This window comes from Pinus tabuliformis, chromosome 1_1 (genome assembly GCF_031772625.1).
Source record: "Pinus tabuliformis cultivar Carrire ecotype Pingquan chromosome 1_1, CPIR1, whole genome shotgun sequence".
Lineage (NCBI taxonomy): Eukaryota > Viridiplantae > Streptophyta > Pinopsida > Pinales > Pinaceae > Pinus > Pinus tabuliformis.
This window is the reverse complement of record NC_142297.1, coordinates 732,727,291-732,740,368: the sequence shown is the minus strand read 5'-3', so window position 1 is coordinate 732,740,368 and position 13,078 is coordinate 732,727,291. Positions and strand designations below refer to the sequence as shown.

Sequence of the window (13,078 nt, the reverse complement as noted above, 5' to 3'; positions counted from 1 at the left end):
TATTTGCAGAGTAACTTGCTTAGGGATTTCTCAAAAAGCGTCTTTTGTTTTGCCATTCTCCAATAATTTTAAATGATGTAGATCGATCATGTCAGTGAATTAGAAGCATTTTTGCCAATTAAAGATATCCTTAGCCCTGATAGTTTGATTTTAAGTGGGCCAATTATAGATATCCTTAGCCCAGATAGTTTGATTTTAAGTGGATTTTAATTACATAGTGAAGATCATTTAGAAGACATATTGAGGAGGGTGCAGCACATCTCATCTGGCTCCGGTGGTACAGATGTTCCCATTCTTCCCTGCGCAGATTGAACATATTGGGACCACATCAATCTCAAGTAGGCAAATATGTGTACGTTTATTCTTCTTCATGTAATCTCATGTTGTAGACTAATCATTGAATATCTCTTATACCTGAAATCTCATGTTGTAGACTAATCATTGAATATCTCTTATACCTGAAATCTCCCGATCTACGAGGGTCAAACATCTGGACTCCCTTTCAGAGATTCCAAAGTCTATAGGGCAGATAAAAGCCCTCGAAAGCATTTGCATGTGGCATCCACCCTGACCAGAAGCACTCACAGTCACAAGGTTGCCCGACGAATTCGGTCATTTGCAATACATGAAATATTTCGTTCAAACAATTTTTTTTTTAAGATCATGGATTGATTGGTATCCAAATTCTTTTGGGAATCCAAATAAACTGAAACATATATCTTTGGAAGGTGCTTCCTCTTTGCAGATGCTTCCAAATTCTTTTGGGAATCCAAATAAACTGAAACATGTATCTTTGGAAGGTGCTTCCAGTTTGGAGATGCTTCCAAATTCTTTTGGGAATTCGTTTGGGAATGAAAAAAATGTGTTTATGTATCTATGTACAGAAATGAAAACGTGGTTTGTTAACTTGTCCATCTATGTAGACGAGTGAGAAGATGAAGAAAATGTTCATGCAAGATCAGATTGTAGAGTGGCAGACATATGGCAATCAAATCAAGGTGATTAGAATGGTAAATAGTTATGCTACTCCAATTAGAGTTAGTGCCAGAATTAAAGAGGTGTGCGAGTCACTTAGTCCTCGTCCTTTGAATTAGCAAACTGAAACAAAATAACGTTTTTAAACCAAGAACGCAATATTGAAATTGTTGGCAATAATAATTTATATTATAATATATTTAGAAATATTCAAATAAAAAATTAACAAAAATCTTCAAAAGTAAGGCTCTCAGCATTAAAATATATAATACTCTAAATTAAAGTTTTATTTGTTGCTTGGTCCAAATTGAAATTTAAATAGAAATAAGATGAATTTCTCATGATAATAATCAAATAGGGGTTGTATAATCTATGTAATTGATCAACTGGATTAACAGAGTTGTAGGAATTAATATGTTTACCACAGCTAATGATTTACTGCAACTAATGACCTAAAATATTTAATCTAGATGGAAAAAGCTTTCATAAACCAACCTGCATATGTTATGTTTAATCTTCGTTTATCTTTAATATACACCGACATAGAATGCATCTATAAATGTGCTTTGGAATCTTTTGTGCTTTGGGTTACGAGCTGGCCAAAAATTTTAAACTAATTCCTAAAGACTAAAATCTTTCTTTCCATATTTTGAAGTTTGAATTATGGTTTTTATTGCAAAAAGTGTTGAAACACTTAACAATTCAGCACAACTGTAAAAATTGAGAAGAATGAAATATTAAGCAAAGTCATTCCGTATTCCAATATATTACATCAACAATCACTTGTATAACATGACACAATACCTTAAGAGGCTACTTATAGGAAATTATTGTTATCTTTGCAACCTTCCCACACAAGTTATAGACACCTCTGTCTCCAACGTTTACCGACTGGACTTATGATCAGCAACATTCCACAACATGAACACTGACACCTAATTCCATTAGTCTAACCACTAAAAACAAACATGGATTATAGATACATTGTATCTCTTTTAAATAAGAATCGGAGTTCAAGAGGTTAAACCCTGTTTGACAATCCAAATCTTGAAGGGCGCATTCCTCAGCGCTTCATAAAGGAAATATTTTGACCTTCCGCTAAAGGAATATTACAACCTCAATTTGTCTCAAGTCAGACAGAACAACTACCATACAGTTTATTCAACACAAACATTTGCAATCTAATCTTGTCCGAGCATATGTCTTTCACATTTTTTATGTGCATAAGTCCATCAAGTTTACAATCCAAAAAGAATGTGCAAACAGTTAGGTCAATAAAAATTTGAAAATCACATGTTCATTCAAATCCAACTTATGATTATAACATGAAAAAAAAAATCATCAAAAAATTATACTTTGGCGACAGGTTACTTGAATACTGATCATTTTACCTCTGGGATAGAAACGTGTAATCAGAACTTCGGGCTATCATAATGATGCAATACAGGTCTTTGCTTAAGCTTGGTTTGAAAATTTATTTTGAAGGAATTCAAAGGGCATAATAGAGCATTATTATCGGTAATTGATGTCCCGAAGAAAGAAAATGCAAACACCTAGCAAGGAACCTGAAAGCTCTAGCATGACTCGTGAAGAAGAAGAAGAAATGCTATATGATATATCAAATTTACAAGAACAAGTGCAACAAGTATCACTTGCACAAAAAACAACAGAATCTAAGATGGATGGTTTAAGGAAAGATGTAGAAGCTAAGATGGATGGTTTAAAGAAAAGTGTAGAAACTAAGATGGATTGTTTAAAGAAAGGCGTAGAAGCTAAAATTGATGGCATGGATGATAAGATGGAAGAATTGAAGATAAATATGAATAAGTTGCTACAAGAAATGATCACTAAGGGTGAAAGGGTACTAAAGGAAACTCATGATGAGAACAAAAGAAATGTTAATCATGATTCCATAGATTGTAATGTTGGATCAAAAACTCACCATATTCCACCACATGGATATTACAGATGAAGCAATTCTTTGATCTCAATAATGTGCAAAACACACAAAAGGTACGTATGGCAACTTTATATTTGGAACCAAATCAGTTTGTATGGTATCAATGGCTTTGCTCTCATAAACAATTTATCACTTGGGCAATTTTTACGAAATAATTGATGCACATTATGAGGATACAAAAAGCAACACTTTTTTTAGCCAATTGATAAGTCTCAACAAAAGGGTTCAATAATGGAGCACATTGAGAGGTTTCAAAAGTTGAACATAAGGGTAAAAGATATTCCAGAGGAGCATAGAATTGATGTGTTCATAGGGTCTTTAAAGGATAATATCCAACATGATGTTTGCCTTTGAGAGCCTGATTCATTAGAGAAGGCATTCAGGTTAGCAAAAAAAACGGAAAGCAAAATTATGGCAACCAGGAAACATAACACTCACAACTATAAAGACGGAAGTGTTGTTGCCCCTAGTCTTCCAAAACCTATAAGGTTGACACCACAACAATTGGAAGAAAAAAGAGCAAAAGGGCTTTGTTACAGTTGTGATAGCAAATACACTAAAGGTCATAAGTGTGCTGAGAAGAAATTATTCTGCATAGATTGTGAAGAGGAAGAAGAAAATGAGCAAGAAAGGTCAAAAGAAGAGGATACACTCCAGGAACAAAGCCTAGATGAAGAACAAATAAATCCGACCATATCTTGTAATGCATTGGCGGGAATTACCACTCCTCAAACCATCAAGATAGAAGGACAAATCAAGAACAAAAAGGTAATAGTGTTGATTGATTCAGGAAGCACCCACAATTTTATTCATTGTAAGGTAGCAAAAGAATTGAATTGCTTCCTATATCCAGCACCAGAGTGTCAAGTGATGATTGCAAATGGAGGAACAATAAATTGCTCTAGAAAGTGCCATAATATCAAGCTATCCATGGGAGAATATGTATTGACTAGCCCAATGCTTTCCATTCCAATGGGAGGTGCTGATGTTGTACTAGGAGTCCAATGGCTACAATCCTTGGGTACAATAGCTTTTAATTTTCAAGAACTTTTCATCAAATTTTCTACGGAAGGAAAGGAAGTTGAATTAAGGGGTATTGCAGGGAAACCAGGAAAAATAATCAGCTCTAATGGTATAACAAAGCTTCTAAAAAAGGAGCAAAGAGTTGTAATTGCACAATTATGTTTGCTAGATGTTTCCACATCGGAATCATCTATTTCTCCAAATCTCCAAAAAGTCCTCGACAATTATTCCAAGGTATTTGAGACTCCCAAAGGTCTCCCACCTATGCGTGATCATGATCATGCTATTCATCTGATTCCAGGAAGTGTTCCTCCAAACATCAGGCCGTACAGATATCCCTATGTCCAAAAGAGTGAAATTGAACATATGGTTGCAGAAATGCTAGAGGCTGGTATAATTCAACCGAGTCAAAGTTCTTTCTCTGCTCCAGTAGTATTGGTGCACAAGAAGGATGGATCATGGCGCATGTGTCTGGATTATAGGGAGCTCAACAAGCTCACTATTAAAGATAAGTTCCCCATTCTTGTCATTGATGAATTATTGGATGAATTGCATGGATCAACTTACTTCACCAAGTTGGATCTTCGTTCAGGATATCATCAAATCAGAATGAAGATTGAAGACATTCCGATAACAACATTTAGAACTCATGAGGGTCATTATGAATTTTTGGTCATGCTTTTTGGCCTTACCAATGCACCTTCAACATTTCAAGGTTTGATGAATTCAATTTTCAAACCATTCCTTAGAAAATTTGTGTTAGTATTTTTCAGTGTTGCACACATCGCGATCGGGATTTAATCGGCGCCGGGAAAAAAGCGGAAAAAATTGTTAAAATCGGGAAAAAATCGGAAAAAAGCGGGAAAAAATCGTTTGGCACAAAAATATTCATTTTTTTTCAATTTTTTTAATATCTAAACCATCTACAACATAAAATAAATACATTGACACATAAATATGATAAAAAAACTAATATATAAGATGTTTAATATCATTTCTAGCGCTAAAATCACACATAACATTGAATCATGTCCTGAATAGTAAGTCCTGAGTCCCAAGTCCAACTCAGCCTCAAAATATCAACAAAAAATATGATAATGTATCTCATCATGTCATAATGTCATATACAATAAAATGAAAGTCTAATCCTATTGATTTCCTCTGCCCCTCTTGCGAGAAAATGGCACAACTTTCTCTTTCCCTCTAGATGTAGAAGCTGGTGCCTGTGGTGGTGGAAATGGCAGTGGAGTCTGACGTGCTCTAGAAGCTGAAGAACTAGTAGTAGCAGCTACAGGAGGCTGAGGTGGACGGAGACCACGTCCTCTACTGGTGGTAGTGGTAGCCCGGGTAGCCCGGGTAGGCGGTGTCACCTCCTCCTCCTGCTCCTCCAACTCCTCCTCCTCCTGCTCCTCCTCATCCTGCACTAACCAATCCTCAGTGGGATCCATGAGAGGCCTCTCGGTCTCAACCCTCCATTCAGCAGTGGTGTCAATCCCATCCAATGAGATGGCTTCCGTATCAGGTGTCTTCTCTAGTTGTTTCACCCACAATCGAAGATTGTAGTAGACATAGACCATGTCATTAAGTCTATGGGACTCCAACCTGTACAAAGTTCATGAAATAATAAATTAATAATTAATATTATAAAAAAAATATTGTTTAAAACTTTAATGAATTCAAAAATTTATTTGGAAATTTGCAATATTTTAAATGTTTAAGTGTTAACCTATTGCGCTTCTTGTTGTGTATTTTTTCAAATACACTCCAATTGCGCTCACATCCCGAGGAGCTGCATGTTTGGCTGAGGATGCGCACGGCAAGATTTTGCAAAAGGGGTACTCTGCCACCATACATCTTCCACCATGCGTCTACAACAAAATTACAAAGAAAATTTTAAATAAACATAAGAAAAAAATGGAATTTGAAGAAACAATGAAATTTGAAACAAAGTTACAAAGTACATACTACAAACTAAAAAATACCTGGCATTTTAACCGTCCTATCATTGATAGCCATCTCAAAGCCAAATGTGCCAGCTGACAACTTATATTGCTCAATTTGTCTAGAGACCTCCATACGTTCTTCTGGAGTTCTCACCATCTTCTGGACACAGGTTAATAATCCTTCCACGACCTCAACATCAAAATTAAACCCACATGCATAAGAAAATGCAGGGTTCAGGAAAAGGCCAGCAGCATGAATGGGACGATGGAGTGTGTTGTTCCATCGCTCATCAATGACGTTCCATAGAAGGAGTTGCCTCTGGAACCCATCATCTCCCTTGTCATCATAGTAGGACCGAATGGCTTCTTTGGCCCTATCCATGGCTTCATACAAATAGCCCATTGCGGGCTTCTCAGCATCAACCAACCGAAGAACCTTTACCAAAGGTTCTGTAACAGCGCACACCTCCTGCACTCTCGCCCAGAAGTCTTCCTGGTATGAAACTAGTCTGCAGACGGCCTCTACTTCTGGTTTGCGGCTCATTGACGAAGCACGCCACTCCTCTGAAAGAAACATTCTCTTCAAATCCCACATAGAATTCAAGAGGGATTGAAGAGATATGAAACTCGTCGCAAACCGTGTAATGGCGGGGCGCACCAACTCTTTGTTGTTGGTGCATTTTCTCATCAAACTAAGCACAGATGTGTGATTGTAAATAAATTTTGTGATGCTTTTTGATGAGTCAACAACCTCTTTGACAAAGGGAATTTTCCCAATGTCCTCTAACATCAAATCAATACAATGGGCAACACAAGGTGTCCAAAATAAAGTAGGATGCCTGTCCATAAGCATTCTACCAGCAGCAACATAATTTGCAGCATTGTCCGTTATGACTTGGACAACATTTTCTGCACCCACCTCCAAAATAAACACATCCAGCAAATCACATAAAGTTTTTGCATCTTTGATTTGATGAGTTGCATCAACAGATTTGATAAACATAGTCCCCAAGGGACAACTAACCAAGAAGTTTATAAGGGTTCTCCCCTTTTGGTCAGTCCAACCATCTGACATAACAGTGCATCCTGTTTGTGCCCATGATGCCCTAAAATCCTCCAATCTTTGGGTGCAGTCACGCTTTTCATCTTGAAGAAGTCGGCCTCTGAAATCATGAAGAGAAGGGAGTTTGTACCCCGGGCCAACACTGGCAATAGCATCAACAGTAGGTTGGAAAAATGGATTATTCCTTATAATGCTGAAAGGAATATCACTCCAGAGGAGAAATTTTGTCATCAACTTGTCAGCTTTTTCTTTTTCAGTTCTTTTTAGCATTGAACCAATAGTTGGTTGTGAACCAGGTGTGGTTCGAGGAACAAAATATGATGATGCAGCTACCGGATTGACTGACGCTGCAGTAGAACCTGTGCCACTTGGCCCACTTCCTTCAGCTGACCTTTTTAGTTGCCTTTTGAGTTCTTCTTTGGCGTCTCTAGTGTGCTCTAATTCTCCCAATGCTCTCATGGCTTTTTGGATAATTTCAGCATTTGTCTTTAGACAGGGCCCCACATCACGTCCAGGGATTTGTGCAAGGTGGAACTTCAACCTGTACACCCCCCCGAATATTTCCTTTCCACACAGCTTGCAATACAAGTTTTGTCTATCATTCGGAGTTTTAGGGTCACCATATTCCCCGAAAGGATCCAATTTCCTTGGCATGTTTGTTTTTGAATTTTGAATTTGCAAACCTATGGAAAAATAAGGATTAGGAAATAGGAATTTAGGATTACATAAATGATAATAGTAAATACAAATTACAATTTAGCATTTGCAAAATTACAAGCTAATTAATTCCAAAATCCCAATTTCTAAACCCAAGTTACCCAACCAAATGCCAAAAAACAATGAAAAATAAAAAAAAATAAACAATGTTTAAAGAAAATGAGAAAATAAAAATAAAAAATTGGTTCTCATAGTCATAACAAATAACCCATCCCAAATCAATGAAAAATTTCCAAAAATTCTTTAAAAACAATGAAAAACAAAGTTTTTATAGAACCAAAACAAAAAAAAATTAATCTACATACCTGGTTTATGGACAAATTGGCGATCTTGGCTTGGATTCCTCCTAAAATCGCTTCGATTCGCTCCCACAACCGACGGCAACCCTCTCCCTCACTTCTTCTCCTCCTCCTCCGCGCGGACTGCTGAATGAATTAAAAAAAAAATTGATTTTCCCATATAAAACCCCGCTGCCCGCGCCCTCCACGATTTTTTCAATAAAAATCGCGATTTTTTCGATAAAAATCGTTATAAAAAAAAGTGGCGATTTGAATCGGCTAAATGAAAAAATCGCGCTTTTACGATAAAATCGCGATTTTATCGCGATTTTAACAACACTGGTATTTTTTGATGATATACTAATCTACAACAAGTCTTGGAAGGATCATGTTGAACATGTTGACAGGGTATTATCGCAAGTTTGTTAAGAATTATGGGAGAATAGCAGCACCTCTAACAACACTATTGAAGAAAGATGCATTTTCATGGACTCCGGAAGCAACAAAGGCCTTTGAACATCTTAAAGAGGCAATGTGCCAAGCACCGGTCTTAGCTACACCGAACTTCACAAAAACCTTTATTGTGGAATGTGATGCTTCAAGAAATGGAATTGGTGTTGTTCTAATGCAAGATGAAAGACCCGTTGCTTTTGAAAGTCGTCCAATCAAGGGAAAGTTTTTAAGCAAAGCTATTTATGAGAGGGAAATGTTGGCAATACTCCATGCACTTAAGAAATGGCGACCCTACCTAATGGGAAGACACTTCAAGGTAAAAACGGATCATGATAGCCTTAAATACTTTTTAGAACAAAGATTATCCTCTGAAGAGCAACAAAAGTGGGTCACAAAGATGTTGGGTTATGACTTTGAAATCATCTACAAAAAAGGGAAGCAAAATGTGATGGCAAATGCACTCTCAAGAAAGGATGAGGATGTGGAAGCATTATTGTGCGCCATTTCTATTATCCAACCAGATTGGATAAACGAAGCAAGGGAGGAATGGTAGAATGACGAAGAAGTGTGGGTACTTATTCGAAAGTTACAAGATTCCAGTACGTCTGATACATTTAGCTGGCAAAATGATTCGTTATGGTACAAAGATCGCATATACCTCTGTAATAATTCCCAGCTAAAACAAAAGATTCTTATGGAATTACACACTTCTCCCTTAGGAGGGCACTCAGGATTTTTAAAAACTTACCACAGGGTTAAGAAGAAATTTTTTTGGGATGGCCTTAAATCAGATATTTAAAAGTTTGTGGCAGAATGTTTGGTTTGCCAACAAAATAAAGTTGAAACAATTAAGACACCGGGTCTATTACAACCTTTATCCATTCCAAGCCAACGTTGGGAGGAGATTTCAATGGATTTTATCACAGGTTTACCCAAGTCTGAGGGAAAGAGTGTCATCATGGTGGTAGTTGACAGACTTACCAAGTATGCATACTTTTGTGCATTATCACATCCATTTAAAGCCACTACATTTTCTACTGCATTTATGGAAACAATTCAAAAGCTACATGGAAACCCAAAGATTATTGTAAGTGACAGAGATCCCATTTTCAATGGAAATTTTTGGACAGAATTATTTTCTTGTCTTGGTACTCAGTTAGCTCATAGCTCATCTTATCATCCTCAATCTGATGGGCAAACTGACATAGTAAACAAATGTTTGGAAGGATATCTTCGTTGCTTTGTATCTGATAAACAGACACAATGGATCAAATGGTTGCCTCTGGCTGAATGGTGGTATAACACTTCCTTCCATACAACAACAAAAATGACCCCATTTATGGCACTTTATGGGTATCAACCACCATCCATCACATCATATTTAAGAGAAAATTCTAAGGTTCAGGCAGTGGAACATCACATCGAACATCAACAACAAGTCCTCCAACTCTTAAAGGATAACTTCGTGTTGGCACAAAATAGAATGAAACAACAGGCAGATCAACATCGCAGTGAAAGAAGTTTTGATGTAGGTGATTGGGTATTCATACGGCTACAACCATATAAGCAAATGTCCCTCAAGCAAGCTAAGAAGGATAATAAATTATCACCAAAGTATTATGGTCTGTACAAGGTGTTGCAAAAGATTGGTACTATGGCATACAAATTGGAGCTTCTTGCAGCTTCTCGATTGCAACCAGTTTTCCATGTTTCATTTTTAAAGAAGGTTATAGGCGACAAGCTCCCAGTTCAAACAATATTTCCAGAACTTGACGAGGAAGGAAAAATTATATTGGAACCGAAAGCAGTCACAGAAACAAGAACTCGACAGCTACGAAATCGATCAATTTCAGAGTATCTTATCAAGTGAAAGAACTTATCCGCTGAAGATTCCACATGGGAGGATGAGAATTTTATGCAGAAGTATCCAGAACTACTCAAGCGTTGAGGACAACACTTTTTTGAAGGAGAGGGGCATGTTGGGTCCCTATAATACTAGTGATTACCCCATTACTATTATAGTTATACCCCTTATTAACATTGTTGTGCCCCTATTGCCCCCATATTCTTATTACTGTGCCCCATAGAATCCCTCTATTGTTATTTTTGTGGTTTTATATTATTATTGTTAGGTCGGTTGGAGGCATTACCCAACGATGATGACGCAAAGCAGAGGGATTTGAACGGACTGAGGACAGGGAAACCAGAAGGTCAGGAAGCGGAAACGAGCAGTCGAAGGCAGACTGGCTTTAAAGCCATGAACTGACAAAAGCAAGACACACACACAGAGGCAGACAGCGAAGGGACACAAAAAGCCCATAGCAGAGAACAAAGAGTAGAAGTCGAGCTGACCTGAAGGCAACATCGAGCTAGAGAGAGCCAGAGAGAGTCAGAGTGTGCACTCCAGTGAAGGCTTGAGAGGTTCAAGCAGACTCCTCGGTATAGGCATGTCATACTACTGTGACCCTCAGAGGTCGAGTTTCAGTAAGGAGAGTCTATGCACTCCATTCCTACTGACCGTTATCTGTTAGTGAGACTCGAATCGAGCTCACTGTTGTAAAAACTCTGCTTGAAAACATAATAGAGAGGCCACCACTGAAGGCTGGACCAGGAGACGTAGCTCAGGAGCATTGGATGAACTCCTTAATAAACTTGTTTTGTTTACATGTTTGACTGTTATGTTTTCGCTGATTGCCTCAGTGTCTATGTATTCTTGCAATCTTATCGATCCGTTTCATAAGTAACATAGGCACATCCATGCACATGAGTCTGTAATACCTTTAATTCTTTATCTTAGATAAATACCAAATCACATCTTTTGAAATGCAATTGCTCACATGAAGATTTTAGCCAAGGTCGTTGCCATCTGATGAAGCAATCTACACTATGGGTTGAGATTCACTCTTTGGTGCATTTGTTGTGTAACTCTAGAATTTATGCATACTCATTATTGTGAACTTCCTCTTCAAAAAACATTCTTGTGGTTGCGTTGAATATAGATGGCACATTATCCACACATACTTATTAGCAGTTGTAGAGAAAACAAGATACTCATCTAAGTTATTTACATCTCCTTCCATCCCTTACCTTGTGAAAAAGGCAAGTTTGTAGTTGGTAAGTAGATCATGGTTAGATTTATTGTTGCTCAACAAGCTATCCACTCCCTCAAGGCCATAAAAGATGGAAATTCTTCTAAATTAGACCTTGCAAAATCTTACGATGACGTGAAACTGCATTCCTCAAAAATTCCTCTTAACTCTAAGCTCGATAAAAAATTGGTTAAGTGACCCAAGATTGCAATCTAACAACCTCTTTTGTTGTCCTTCTAAAGGATGAACCCTCTAATTTTTTAAAATCATCTAGGGAATTAAGAAAAGGTTGTCTCATTTCTCCTTTCTTCCTCATCATCCTTGCAAACTCCCTAGCAAAATCATCTCTCATGCACAATCATCGTAGAATTTGGAATGTTTAAAATCACATTAGATTGTGATCCTATTTCATATCTACAATTTATAGGTAATACAAATACACTACTAGAATTGGATAGTGTAAAGGCTAAAGAAATAAACCATATAATCAAAATCTTGGAGAAATCCACAAGCTAGATCATCAACAAAGACAAATAAAAATAAATTTTGCTTGGGGACCAAAACAAAACAAAAAATTGACCATGCTAGGATTTATAGAAGATACTCTTCCTACTTTATTCTTGGGTTTCTCCTAGAAGATGGAAGATGGAAGACATATTGTAAAAAATTGGAGAGATATTATTGATAAAATCAAAAAGAATTTTCTCTATCCCTAGTAAGTAGAATTTCTTCATTCAATATGCCCTCTTGGCTATGTTTTGGCACCAAAGGAGTGACCAAATATATAGAAAGCAAACCAATTAGAGCAAAAGAATAAAGCCCTTTGTGAAAAAAAATATTGGAGTGTTAAGTTGGAGTTCTTGCAACGATGACAACTCAAGTTCAAAAAATGGCATTCAATTTATGTATAATTGAACAAATAAAAATAAAAAAACAAAGGTTATTAGTGGAAGGCAAAAAGATCTAGATCATAACCTTAAAGAGTGTTATTTATAAAACATAAACTCAATATCATTAACAAACCAATCCACTTATCCAAAATAGATTGACATTATTACCCACTTTATTGATGCTCTGATATTAAGAATATTGAATTTAGAACCAAGAAGGGCCACTTTAGGACATCAAAAAAACAACTCTAATGGACTAGCCTTGAACCCTATGGTTCAGTGTATAGGTAGTGGAATTATGGGTCTCATAAGTTGAGGACATAGATCCTCAACGTCCTCGTTGAATTCTACATGCTAATAGCTTTCCAATTGCATATTTTCAAACATAATCCATATGCAAAAGTTATGCCCTTGGCAAGGTAACTACCAAATTATTCCATGCAAGTCATGTCGCAGTTGTGTTAGCTCACCATAATTCCCACGTGGAGCTGGTGGCATAATTGCATATGTGAATCTAATAGATACTTCTAGAAGCATCATGGAGATTCCAATAGGGTTTTGGGACAATAAACCTAACACTAATTTGAGTTGCAAAACTCTAGCATGGGGGGGGGAATAAGTTCACTTTCTTGAGCCACCAACATTGTTCCAAGAAAGGGGCAATGAGAGTGTGGATGAGACACAAAC

At 37.0% G+C, this 13,078-nt stretch overlaps 1 protein-coding gene and 1 long non-coding RNA gene across 2 annotated transcripts in view; both read right to left on the bottom strand.

Moving 5' to 3' along the window:
- LOC149216034 (uncharacterized) overlaps positions 1–13,078 on the bottom strand; it is a 90,469-nt gene that overhangs the window by 61,922 nt on the left and 15,469 nt on the right. The window lies entirely within an intron of this gene.
- On the bottom strand, positions 4,822–5,932 carry LOC149216035 (uncharacterized). The gene is made up of 2 exons (XM_089391135.1): positions 5,685–5,932; positions 4,822–5,560 (listed from the first exon to the last, which is right to left on the bottom strand). The coding sequence occupies exons 1-2, from the start codon at positions 5,810–5,812 to the stop codon at positions 5,107–5,109; spliced, it is 582 nt and encodes a 193-aa protein (XP_089247261.1). The 5' UTR covers positions 5,813–5,932; the 3' UTR covers positions 4,822–5,106.

Excerpts from the sequence above, each read along its gene's own strand:
- LOC149216035 (XM_089391135.1), bottom strand. The coding sequence starts at position 5,812 with ATGTATGGTGGCAGAGTACCCCTTTTGCAAAATCTTGCCGTGCGCATC. Across the intron at positions 5,561-5,684 it reads CACAACAAGAAGCGCAATAG|GTTGGAGTCCCATAGACTTA; the intron begins GTTAACACTTAA and ends AACTTTGTACAG.